Source organism: Aedes albopictus, chromosome 2 (assembly GCF_035046485.1).
Source record: "Aedes albopictus strain Foshan chromosome 2, AalbF5, whole genome shotgun sequence".
Lineage (NCBI taxonomy): Eukaryota > Metazoa > Arthropoda > Insecta > Diptera > Culicidae > Aedes > Aedes albopictus.
This window is the reverse complement of record NC_085137.1, coordinates 349,644,647-349,658,327: the sequence shown is the minus strand read 5'-3', so window position 1 is coordinate 349,658,327 and position 13,681 is coordinate 349,644,647. Positions and strand designations below refer to the sequence as shown.

The following is a 13,681-nucleotide window of genomic DNA, read 5'->3' as shown; positions in this document are numbered from 1 at the left end:
ATTTCACAAAATCTTCAAGGTATTCCTTTAGACTTTAAAATCTCTTTCAGATTTTTTTCCAAGAGCTCTATAAGAAAGTCTTGCAAAGATAGCTTACAAAAATGTTGCATGGATTCCTTTAGAAAATACTTCAAACATTTCTTTCAACAAATCTATGAATAGATTCTTCAGGTAATTCATCTACGAATTTCTTCAGATTTTTTATCATTGATATGCCTCCAGAAATTTAGATATTCCTTCAAGGCATATATTTTCCAGAAATTGCTCCAATAAATCTTAAGAAAGCCTTAGGAAATCCTCCAAGGATTCCTTCAGAAATTTTTCCATAGATTGTTTTCAGAGATTCTTATAACGATTTTCAAGGGTAGAAGGAAAACATTCTTGCAGACATTCGTGCAGAAATTGACACAGATATTTCATCAGAAATTCCGCCAGTGATTCCCCTATGTATTTTCTCATTTTTTTCAGGATTTCGTCCAAGCATACCTGTAGAAATTTCTCTATGGATTCCTCCAGAAATTCATTAAAAAATATATAAAGGATTATTATTAGGAGATTTCTACAGGATTTTTTTGTTTCAAGAATATTTCTAGAGGTTTTGTTAAGTATTCCACCAGAGGCTTCCAGGTGTTTCTTCAGGTATTCTTTCTGGAACTATTTCAAAAAATCTATCTATGGATTCTTAAAGTATTCCTTTTTTCAGATTTTTTCTTCGGAAATTCATTTAGAAATTTCTACAGATTTTTCAAATACCTTCTGGAATTTCTTCAGCAATACTTTCGGAAATATATTAAGAGACTTTTTCAATATTCCGAAAATTACTTCAGAAGTTTCAGCAGGGATTTCTTCAAAAGTTGTTCTATGGATACCTTCATGAATTGCTCAAGCGGTTCCTTCAGAGATTCATGACTAGTGAAGGGGTGCTGAAATCGGGGAACCTTCACTTATAAGCTCTGATTTAATAAGGTATCTGCCAAAAATATCAGGAATATATATATTGCAATTCTCGGTGAGGAAGTCATAAGAAATGTTGAAAGAAGTTTGCTAGAAAATTTTGAGGTAAAGTCTGTCATTGCTAAGGAATCTGTAAAAAAATATCGCCAGAGAATCATCCCATATACTATGCTCATCGTGATCATGGATAAAGCGAGAGAAATTTATAAAAAATAAAATCAAAAAGGGGAGTATGAGATTATGGTGACTTGGTGCATGACAAAATGTTCATAGGAATCATTGACTTTTCGGTTTTCAGTGATTGTTTGCCACGCATTTTTAAAGTGATAAACAATGGCGATTCTGCAGTCACGCAGCAGAAAAAGTATCATCACACTCACCACGAGTGAGCATATGGGATTATACATTTTCATACAAATATGCGCTTCGGTGACTGAGTTATATCATTTTGAAAATTCGAGCGAGATTTCGATGATGCTGATGATGGGTCAAGCGTCCTTAAGGTAAATTTATAAAACTAAGTATCGTGATTTCGGGTGAAATTGATCGACAAGAGGGACATTTTTATTTGTTAAATATAACGCTTTACACTTGAAACAGTTTCTGGACAATGACCATCATCTGGCTCAAGGGTTATTGAATGATGAGTATGGCTTTACATGTTTTACAGTCAATTAGTCACATATTTCTGTATTAAATTCAATGTTTTCTGAAAGTGTATGTTAAGCGAACTTCAAAGACACTTTAAAACTTTTGTTACCATAGCTGTATCGCACATGTAATGAATATTCGAATGAATGTTTATAGCTGCCCAGTATTCGCCAAACCCGATTTCGTCATCAAAAGTTCTAATAATTGAAATTAATACAGTTTACTGTACTTTTCCAGAAGTAATGACATGTATAGTATGAATATTACATACTTTCAGGCGTTTTCTTTGGGTTTATTAAACTTTAAACTTAAGTAATTGAAAAACACTAAACTTGTAGAAGTTTTGCATAGCCTTTTGCCTTCTGGGTTGATTAATTCATGTGGAAAAATGTTTTCAGCACACACAAAGGCATTTCACTGACTGATCAATTTCACCCCGAAATAAAATTTTTTGATTTTTTTTGTTTTAAATGATATTTATTGTAATAAAATGATGTGCAGTAAAAGTTTCAACCTGGTTGACTGATGAAAACCGTAGTCGTACTTGGTTTAAAGCATTGAATTTGTTGTTTGTTAGAAGCCAAAAACTGTGAAAAATGATCAATTTCACCCGAAATCACGGTACGTCTTGAGGTATGCTCTGGTGCTATTAAAGGGTGCTCCACAAAACAATTTATTGATATGAAGTGATCCGCATGTCAAAAGGCTGTAAACCCCTGTCATCATGATATGAACTGCAAGTTTTGAACTGATATTAAAAATTAAACTATTGAAAAAGTACCTAAAATCGAGATAAAATGTACTTTGGGAGATGGCTTAGCAGTCTTGGAGGAAATTGAAAACTAGTTGTTTAAATCTTTCCCGACGTTTCGATCCGTTTGGGATCTTTTTCAAGGGTTCGATTTGCTACTGTTTTTTCGTCAAGATTGGTTTTGTATAATGTGAAAATGTCATATGAAAAAATGGTCTGTTTTTCGACTTGGTTCGACTAAGTTTGACGGTTTGTGCGTCGGATAATCCACAATATTCTGCGCTGGTCGAATTCGGGCACAATCCACCATTGCTTTGGTGGAAGACAGCAAAACATTGTGCCCGAATTCGACCAGCGCAGAATATTGCGGATTATCCGACGCACAAACCGTCAAACTTAGTCGGACCAAGTCGAAAAACAGACCATTTTTTCATATGACATTTTCACATTATACAAAACCAATCTTGACGAAAAAACAGCAGCAAATCGAACCCTTGAAAAAGATCCCAAACGGATCGAAACGTCGGGAAAGATTTAAACAACTAGTTTTCAATTTCCTCCAAGACTGCTAAGCCATCTCCCAAAGTTCTATATCAAAACAGTCAAAACCCGATAAGCAGATAAAATGTACATAACATCGGAGTACTTGAAATTGAGGGTCTATACAGGGTGTTAGGTTCCTGAGTGCAAATTTTTAAAAGGGTGATAGAGAACCATAAATGGTGGAAAAAATTGTTCAACGCATTTGGTCAAATCTCAACCGTTACGTAGTTATTGAACTTTCCATGCTTTTGACTCTCATTGCCTTAAATGGATGTAACTTGAAAATGGTCAAACTTATCGCAAGTTTTTTACCCTTATTCGAAACATTATTGAATTTTCTATCAAAAAGCATCTGTGAATCAATTGGTTTAGTTGAATAACTAAGTTTTGTAGAGCAAGTAGCTCAAATGTAGCATGTTTTAATTTGTTTATGTCAATTATCTTTGAAAAATGCGTAATAATCTGAAATTCTTCCTTTGGCAAAGTTGTGACCCCTGTTTTACTCTACAATTCGGTTTTTGACATCAAACGTCTATCTCTTATCGTTTTCTTGCAATTTCGATTTAAACATCGCATTTCAGACCATAAGTTTGCAAATGTCAAGGTAAGCATTTTTTGCGCACTGTACCGCACTTTTAAATCAAAATTGCTAGAAAATGATGAGAGCTAGAAGTTTGGTGTCAAAGAACGAATTGTAGAGTGGAACAGGAGCCGCAACTTTACCAAAGAAAGAATTTTGAATTATTACGCTTGTTTCAATGATAATTGACAAAAACAAATTTAAACACACTATTTTGAGCTATTTTGCTCTAGTAAACTTAGTTATTTAAGTAAACCAATCGATTCAAAGATGTCATTTGATCGAAAATTCAATAATCTCTCGAATAAGGGCCAAAAAACTACGATAAGTTTGACCATTTTTAAGTTACCTCCAGTTAAGGCAATGAGAGTCAAAAGCATGGAAAGTAGGGGGATTAGGGGCATAATGGACACCCTAAGTAAATGAGTACGTTAGACCTGTATAACGATGAAAAACTTAACATATTATCAGTTGGCTCACAACTTTAGCTTGTTTCCTACATATTTCAATCATTGGCAGTAGGTAAAATGTTTTTATTGTGAAGAAATATCGAATTTTAAATCGTGTGTTTTTAAGGGCTGGCAGGAAAGGTACGGGGCGAAATGGACACCCATCGGGGCATAATGGACACCCCCACATATTTTATGCTAATTCTTTGATTACATCGATCAGTTAAGTATTATGCCTACGGAGACCAATGCCACAGATATAATACTCCATCTTCGACGAGTTAACATAACATCAAAGTTGATAAAATAAATTTTAGGCAAAAATAATCGGATTGATTTTTTACAAACTCTCTAAAACGCATAACAGTATGCAATGCGCGTACATCCATTCGTAATAGCCGGTGTTCATTTCGCCCCGAATCGACTACAACATTAAAATTGCTATTTTTAGTGAATTCTGATCAAAAATAAAATACTTCATCCATTGCAAAATCTCCGTATACATGTAGATAAGGTAACAAATCACTTGTTTTTATGGTGGACACACTCCAACACTCGTAATACCTTAACTGAAGCTGCTTCGAAATTATAAAAACTTCACCATATGAAAAACATACTTCAATTTCAATGATATGTTGGTTATTTTGGAGCAATATAAATGGTACTTTTGAAAAATAGGACCATGATTTGTTCCTTCACACTTATGCATTAAAAGTTTTACATAAAAGTCAACAATAGGGGTGTCCATTTCGCCCCGGGTGTCCATTATGCCCCTAATCCCCCTACAATAACTACTTAACGGTTGAGATTTGACCATATGCGTAGAACATTTTTTTCCCATTTATGGTCCTCTATCACCCTTTAAAAAGTTTGCACTCACGAACCCAACAACACCCTGTATAATCGAGAGTCTGCTAAATCAAGGTATACCTGTAGTTTCTACAGTTTATGTGCCTGTTATAGACCGTCATTCATGCCTGCAGCATACTTGTAAACTCGCTATCGGTCAATGGAAGTTCTGTCACGGTCGCCATATGAAAGGGATGGATTCTTCCTTGCTGAACTATCACTATATTTGCTATGATTCATGTTTGTATTTTTCAGCTTGACGAAAATAATTGTGCTAAAACATGACAGGGAGGGTCTAAAAGTTACACATTATTTGAAGTTTTCTTTTATTCTTAATCACTTAACCCAATTTACAGCTCTATTGTCCACTGGGGCACTACGTGAGCAATTTTGACAGCTGCACTTACATTTTGTACAGCGCCTAAATTTTATTCTACTTTATCGAACTGGTTGCCTTTCTGCTGCTTTCACTTTTTCTACTTTATACCTAGTAGAATGATGAGCACAAGGATGATGATGGATGGCCGTTGATCCTTTCCAGTCCGATTGGGGGGTCCATTATGAGTAGCAGTTCGCCAATGTCCCAGGTATCCGGGTCCGTTTGAGCCATGGGGCTCAGAAGAGGGTCAGTGTCAGTTGCTCTCGGGGAAAAGCAACTGACGAAAAATTGTAAGTGCCGGGGCTGAAAATCAAACCCATGACCATCCGCATATGTAGCGAACGTGTGACCAACTACGCCACGAGCCCCTTTATTTGAAGTTTTGCGGAAAAAAATGGAAGTTATCAAATTGAAGTTATGTTTAACTTCTATAATGTTTCTTCGAATGCAACTAGAAGAACGTTCTCTGCCTTCAGGGTACGGAGATGGTCAAGTGGCTCCATAGCTTGGAGGAAAGAAGCGCCCGTCTTGTGAATTGGGACTCGATTCCCAAAGGAGCACGTGAATTTCTTTTCATTATTCAAACCTAAATTTGTTCATCAAACACTTGTTTCTGTTGTGTGCATGAATGCCAGAGCAATCAAATGTTGCATCTTCCACTTGACTTGGTTAACCTAAGCTGAAATTGAGAAATTGACATAGGAATCATGTTATTTCAAATCCGTTAACAAGCATCGATCCGCGAAGCACCGATTAATCAATCTCAAACAAAATGTGAATATTTGCAATCTTCTTAGTGATCTAAATTACAAGAAAAACAACTTTACTTGAGTAAAAAAAATTTCAGCGGCATTACTGGAATACCTATCTACATGATGCAATTTTTTTTTCAAATGGTATTTGAGCGGAAATATCTTGTTGAAGTTTCTAAACAAACTCTTTTAGATGAGCAATATTTTGAATTCCTCTCGAAAGATTGACTGAAATACATATTACCGAAAATTGTGAGACAAATGAGAGAAGCCTTCCTGATTTGCTCTGGAGATCATGAATCTCCCGAATAATGCATTCAAAACCAATACTCACTTATAGTACCATAAACCGAGGTCAAATTGATTACTTTAAAATAAGTTTTGCTGTTAACGTGAACATCAATTCGAATATTGTCAAAAGAATTTTCGAAAAACTAGTACTGGGTGAACCTCTAAAAAACAACGTGACACAATCTTGGTTCAACAAATTTTAACATGAAGTTAAATAACTTCAAACCCAAAAACAAAAATGAAAATATCACATTTGGGTGAAATTGATCAGCATACAATTAAACATCAGTTAAAATTTAAAATTGCTCGTCAAAACTCTTACAACTTGTGAAATCGACTGTTAAAAAGCTAACTTTTGAAATTGACACTTAAATGCCTGAAGGTAGGCAAATTACTACGAACTAAACGAGTTCAGCCACATTGAATTACTTTTAAACAAAATCTAACAGTTTAATATCTGATTCCTGACTAGAATAGCTACATTACATCACAATAAAGGTTCCATAAAAATGTTAACACAGAAAGTTCACAGGTAATACTAGTGACAATCGATTGTTTAGCACCAACGGTTTCATCTAAGTAAGAAACACATTGAAAAATCTTTGAAAAAGTAATGAAGTACTAAAAGGGAAAAGTTCACACTCTTCTCATGAACTGAATGAGGTAAGAACTTTATGATCGTAATGACGATAGAGGTAGCTAGAAGGGAATTACAATCTAGTTTCTGATTGATCAATTTCACCCCGCTGATCAATTTGACCCCGGTTCACGGTACCAGAAATGTGTACATGAAGTTTATCACAAATTTCTCAAAATTCTGAGTGACAAGCAGGGCGCGGAGGCTGAAACATGCCGCATTTCGTCTTTACCGCGTTTTTGCATTTTTCTTTGTGTTTTCGTTCGTACTTGAGTGGAACGCTGATGGAAGAGTGAACGGTCGTCGGTCGTCAGTGACAAGCAGGGCGCGGAGGCTGAAACATGCCGCATTTCGTCTTTACCGCGTTTTTGCATTTTTCTTTGTGTTTTTAGTTCGTACTTGGGTGGAACGCTGATGGAAGAGTGAAAGGTCGATGGTCGTCAGTGACAAGCAGGGCACGGAGGCTGAAACATGCCGCATTTCGTCTTTACCGCGTTTTTGCATTTTTCTTTGTGTTTTCGTTCGTACTTGAGTGGAACGCTGATGGAAGAGTGAAAGGTCGTCGGTCGTCAGTGACAAGCAGGGCGCGGAGGCTGAAACATGCCGCATTTCGTCTTTACCGCGTTTTTGCATTTTTCTTTGTGTTTTTAGTTCGTACTTGGGTGGAACGCTGATGGAAGAGTGAACGGTCGTCGGTCGTCAGTGACAAGCAGGGCGCGGAGGCTGAAACTAACCGCATTTCGTCGTTCCCGCGTTTTCGTATTTTTCTTTGTGTTTTTTGTTTGCACTTTGTGTAAACGATCGACGATGGCTCGGTGGCAAGAGACCACATTGCCCGCGTCGTGGTGCTCGTGTTCGTCGTTATTCCGAGTACGGAAATGCTAGTATCCAAGAGATTGTTTTTCAGTGCGTCGGGTATTCTCGCTTATGTATTTTTTTCGGATTCTTCGATGGACGATCGGAGAATCAGCGAGTGGTGTGAACGAGTGCACATTTAATATGGTTTGGACCGTTTGCATACTGAGACCAAAGCCAAACATAGAAAACCAGCTGGTCAGGATTACCTGGTGAGTTCGTTCCATATTATTACTTTTTATATTTGAACATGACATATATGGGGATTTCGGAGGGGTAGCCTAAGGAAGTTAAATGAACTGGTTTCCGGGCAAATGTTCGTGGGGTGGCCAGACTTTGTCACGAGATAACAATTATCATGTTGTTTTCCGAAGGTCTCCAGTGAATTTAGCTTACCCTGCTACAACAAACCATCAGGTAGATCATTCCTTTCCGGAATGACTCTGCAGCCATAGGTAATCCTTGCGCTGATGGTGGGTACACAATCATCATCAATTTCTCAAAATTCTCCGAAATTTCTCGTTTCAAATTAACGATCAGAGATAAGAAGTTTTATCCGCCAAACCGTAGTTTCGGACCTTTGGCACTGATAATGTTTCACACGATGTATGAATTGTATTCATGATTTCATAACTCAGTTCCTTACACTTAAATATAGATTATACAATCCAGCCTTAGCCAACCTAATTCCATAAAATTTAGCATGATTCCAATTTGCTTTAGAGAACAGATACCGTAATCTTAACTCAAAGCCATTCACATATACCTTCCACCCCAATTCCAGGTTGCTCGAAACGCGTCGTGACGAGCTTATTTTGGTACTACTCGAAGACATCCCCAAGCGCAAGTGTCCGAAGACGCTCAGCTATCTGATGAAGACGAAAACCTACATCAAGTGGCCCCGGCAGCAAACCGGACGGGACCGAGAGCTTTTCTGGAAGCGTTTGCGCAAAGCTTTGATGTCGACTAAGCGGTAAGCAAGCGGTTGATGCGCGTTGGCGTTGGAAGCTTTTCTTTAGCGCATCGAATGTCGACGAATGGAGGATGGGTGGTCTACCGGTAGGAGCATTTTGGGTGGTTATCTTCAAAGTCATTTTAAGCGTAAATAAAGAAGATAGTAAGTTATTAAGTTGCGAGTGATAATGGGGAGCATTTATTAATCTTTAGAGAATAATTCTATTGCGAACAATAAATTGATACGTGTTGCATGATGGAGTTACTTGTTTGTCTACGTGCTGTAGTAATAGGGAGAGTAATTACTGTAGCCTGCATTGTATCCACTGTAGGCGTTGGCTGGTGCTGCATAAGGATACCGGTAGTTTTGAGTGTATCCAGTACCGTATCCGGTATTGTATCCAGTATACCCGCCATTATATGCTCCAGTATATCCTCCGGTGTAACCTGCAGAAGGATATCCACCAGAATAGCCCGAAGGCACTACGTCAGCGTATCCACTGGCTCCATCGAAATATCCTCCGGGAATGGTGGTGTATCCGCTGGCAAGGCCTCCACTGTAGCCATTGGTGTATCCTCTGTTGTAACCATTGTATCCGGAATATCCACCGTTCGCCACTACAGGATATCCACCAGTTGAACCGGCATAGCCTCCATAACCACCATTGTATCCATCATATGACAGGTATCGTCCATATCGACTTCCAGGCGTTCCAGCAAGGGTATACGAAGTTGCTGCATTGTCCAAATCATCACTACGCTTCTGTGCTGTTTGAGCTGGAGGTTGCGTCGTTGGAAGGGCTACTGTTGCGGCAACAACAGTTGCAAGGATGATGATATTCTAGATATAAAATTTGGTATAATTTATCACTTGAAGATTTTTATGAATTATATGAATTGGTAATGGATGGATGGTAAATAGATGGTAAGTAGAGGAAACCCCAAAATGCTGTTTTAAATCTTTTTGAATGTTCACGATATTAAGATCACACTTAGCACAACTATCTACTTGTCACTCAATGCCGCAATCATCAATCTTAACGAATTACAGCAGGTGCTAATTAAAGTACTGCATTGGTACAAGTACACTTAAACTCAGCTGTAGCAATGGTTTCTAGGTACACTTCATTGATATATCTTTCCTGTTAGCACATATTATCACCCGCAGTTTAGCAGTTACTAATAACCCACCTTCAGCATTCTTCCGAAAATAAACTGTGTTCCTTAGTACAAGGCACTGTATTCACGACTGGACTAGTCAACTTACGAGATAAAACTGATGATTACACTGTCGAAGCTTCTGATATTTAAACTGCCACTTCGTTACCACAAACCATCCAACAATTTCAAAGACAAAGACCAAAAATCTGTCTACGCAGGAACCAAGTTACGTGACTGCCCTAACCTGGTTAAGGCCAAATTTACACCACAATTACTTACTTTCATTGCGGTCCATTGCAGCTTCAGGTTTGACTCATGGTTAGCAAAATTGTAGCGTTAATTAGCTGAGCTTGGTTTGGCATCTGAGAGTTCGGGGCGTTAATTTTTCCGAGAGTTTTGCAAAAAATTGTATCCGTATTCCGGACTGTTGAGAAACCATGGCTTCGATGTTGGTGTGACTTTGCATTTTCTGTAACTGTGGACATATATTAATACTTAATGAAATAAATTATGGATCCTCTTTTGATTGGTTATACGTACCTTAATAGTTAATAGAGGTTGAAAGCGTGAAAATTTACTATAAAAATGTGGACATAATGAAATTACTTATTTTTGATTATTTATCTATAATAGGTTTCGACTGATGATCATTGATTTTTTTTTGGGAATTTCAGCTTCCAGTCTTACAAAATGGAACAATTCATTCCAGGTGGGTTGGGAAAACCCCTAGCTGGTGCACGGACCTAACCAGCCGGTGCAGATTATTGGCTCTATTCTGATGCTGGGTCATTAGGTCGAATGGTCATCTGTATGAATTGCAATTCAGTAGTTGTGAAATAGGAAACGTTACGGTTCATGAATGTATCAGACTTTCCAGCTACTTCTTCTTCTTATTCTTTATGGTTCTTCGAACCCATTAGGACTTGGCCTGCCTCGCTTCAACTAAGTATTCTTTGAAGGTTTTTCATTGCCTGGTATTGCATGAATTTGTATATTGTGAGGCAAGTACTCACCTGGTTTTTCTTTTTGCACGGGTCTTATTTTTGCCATAACTCAGCCAATTATAAACCAAATCACATAAAATTTTGTGCACAGGTAGACATGGCTATCCGTGGACAAAAAATCAAGTGGATAGGATTCATATTGACTGAGTTATCGCAAAAACGGCTTTAGGACAATACCCCGAATAAGTGAATCGTATAGTACATTTTTTTTTTTTCATTATAGTCGCAACGCCTTTTCCGTCATGACTAATGTTGCATACTACCGTCACACACTACATTCATGCTGCCGTCGATGCATGAATGTCGTCTACCATGAATGTAACATTTGGCACCATGCTTGTAACACAAATCAAGATGATGGGAGTACGAAATGACAGTTTTGAAATGTAGAGCTGAAGTTCCAGTGGTTCCGAAAACTGCGAAAGAAAAATGTCGATAACTCGTGCTAGAGGGTGTCAGGGGCGTTACTTGGAGTCTGAGGGGGAAGGGGGTAGTTTAGGAAGATTTCGGAGGTTTATTAGGAAGTTTCAGAGGATTTTCGGCAGATTTCAGAAACGTTACGGAGGCGTTACATGGCGTTTTTGGGGGTTTCGGAGGGTCTGAGGTGCGTTACATGGGGTTTCTGGGAGTTTTAGGGGGATTTTGGAAGCATTCAGAGCTTCAGAGCATTTTCGGTGGATTTCAGAAACGTTACGGAGGCGTTACATGGCGTTTTTGGAGGTTTCGGAGGGTCTGAGGAGCGTTACATGGAGTTTCTGGGGGGTTTATGGAGATTTTGGAGGCATTCCAAAGAGTTTCAGAGCATTTTCGGAGGATTTCAGAAACGATACGGAGGCGTTATATGGCGTTTTTGGGGGGTTTCGTAGGGTCTGATGTGCGTTACATGGGGTTTCTGGGTGTTTTAGGGGGATTTTGGAGGCATTCCAAGAAGCTTCAGAGCATTTTCAGCGGGGTTCAGAAACGTTACGGAGGCGTTACATGGCATTTTATGGGGTTTCGGAGGGTCTGAGGTGCGTTACATGGGGTTTCTGGGGGCTTTAGGGGATCTTTGGAGGCATTCCATAGTGCTTTAGAGCATCTTCAGCGGATTTCAGAAACGTTACGGAGGCGTTACATGGCGTTTTTGGGGTTTCGGAGGATCTGAGGTGCGTTACATGGGGCTTCTGGGGGTTTTAGGGGGATTTCAGAGGCATTCCAAGATGCTTCAGAGCATTTTTGGGGGTTTTTGAGGAGCTAAGGTGCGATACATGGGGTTTCAGGGAGTTTAGGGTAGATTTCGGAGGCATTCCAAGAAGCTTCAGAGCATTTTTTGATTTCAAAGTCGTTACAGAGGCGTACAACCCAACTAACAGTCACTCATTGTACATGCACTTTTACGACGAATAGATTCAGCATGATGCTGAATAACATTTGGATAATTTTCAGGCACAACCTTTGTTCAGTTTTTGTGCACACAAATTTGGAGCAACTATAGAGCATAGTGTTGTGTGAAATCGTTTTACAACTATATAATACAGCTGTTATTCAGCTTTAGCAAAAATGATTAAAAATAAATAAAATGCAAAATTTTTCAATTTCCACGAGAGTTTATGATTGGAACTTAATGCTGTGAACAAATATTGTGAAATAATAACCACACATGAATTTACCTAAATCCAGATTCGAACTCGAGACCCGTCGATTGCCAGCCGCATGCCTTCCTATCTGCGCCATCCTAGAGATGATGAATTGCAGCGCTCAAATCAAAACATAAACTTCCGTGGTTTATTAATTATCAGACTTCGATTCCTGTTCAGCAGTGGTGAATTATCTCAGACATTATGGTTAACGACTGAACAACAGATTAATTCAGCTGTTGTTCAGTAAAAAACACGTGTTTTTCATCATGTACTCTAAGTCGAAGTATGATGAAATAAAAGCGTTTGTTTGACTTGTGAAAAACACATTATACAGATACATGTGCTAATATTTACATGAACTTAACAAGAAGCAGAAAAAAGTGTTGTTAAACTATGTTGTAGAGGAATTACTGCGAGTCGAATAAAAATCTTATTAAGCGCTTGAAAAGTGTTTTAAATTATCATTGTTAATACCAATACGAAATGTTTAACATTGGCAACCTTTTCAATTGAAATAGCATTTGTACAGTAATGTGTACAGCATAATTTTAGTTCAGCTATAATTACTATTATAAAGCAACAATTCAGCATGCATTCTTGTTTGCGGCTGGCGATTGTTAGTTGGGAAAGTCGTTAGGATGGCGGAAACCCTCAGTAGTGTCCCTATATTGTCCCCGAAACTCCAAGTGCCATATTGAATTCCAAAATGGCCTAGGATATCAACATCAACTCAGTTAGCCTGGTCTGAAAATATCTGTATGGCATGAGTCTTTTTGATCTGTTAGACGTGGGCCGTAACTATTCAGTTGTGAGCCACTGATTTTCGCTCCCCTGCTCCATTGGTGGTTATGACCCTCGGAACGCACAATCCGAAAATCTTTGTCTCTGTTTCTTCACACTTCCGGTTCCTAAGTTTTACGCATGTCTCGTTCGCAGTTTTCGGAACCCATGGGCCTTCATTAGTTCACTCAATTTGCCAATCCACTACATTTTTTGGCGTGATTAAAAGAATGTTACAGTCACTCATGAATGTTTCATCTAGTCATGCGTGAACGTTTTTGTTGCATGACAGTCAAGATTATACACCCACGATCATCATGCAAACTACAGTTTTTGACAGTACATTTTGGATCACTGCCCCGAATGACCCATTACTCCGAATCAGTGATCCGAAATGTACTGTCAAAAACGAAATCGTCCTAAACCAACTCCCCTCTATTAGACCCCATGTAACGCCCCTGAAACCTTCTAG

The 13,681-nt window shown here is 38.4% G+C and overlaps 2 protein-coding genes across 2 annotated transcripts in view; one reads left to right on the top strand and one right to left on the bottom strand.

Annotated features, from left to right (window-relative positions):
* Window positions 1–8,906, top strand: part of LOC109424175 (toll-like receptor 13) — a 30,445-nt gene extending 21,539 nt beyond the window's left edge. The window contains exon 5 of the mRNA XM_029866267.2: window positions 8,476–8,906. Within this exon, the coding sequence (XP_029722127.2) occupies window positions 8,476–8,668 (193 nt within the window). The 3' untranslated portion in view covers window positions 8,669–8,906. The remainder of the gene's footprint in view (window positions 1–8,475) is intronic.
* On the bottom strand, window positions 8,907–9,947 carry LOC115263233 (prisilkin-39-like). Its single transcript, XM_029866226.2, has 2 exons — window positions 9,837–9,947; window positions 8,907–9,486 (listed from the first exon to the last, which is right to left on the bottom strand). Exons 1-2 carry the CDS (start codon window positions 9,843–9,845, stop codon window positions 8,920–8,922), a joined length of 576 nt encoding a protein of 191 aa, XP_029722086.1. The 5' UTR covers window positions 9,846–9,947; the 3' UTR covers window positions 8,907–8,919.
* Window positions 9,948–13,681: the final 3,734 nt, after the last annotated feature.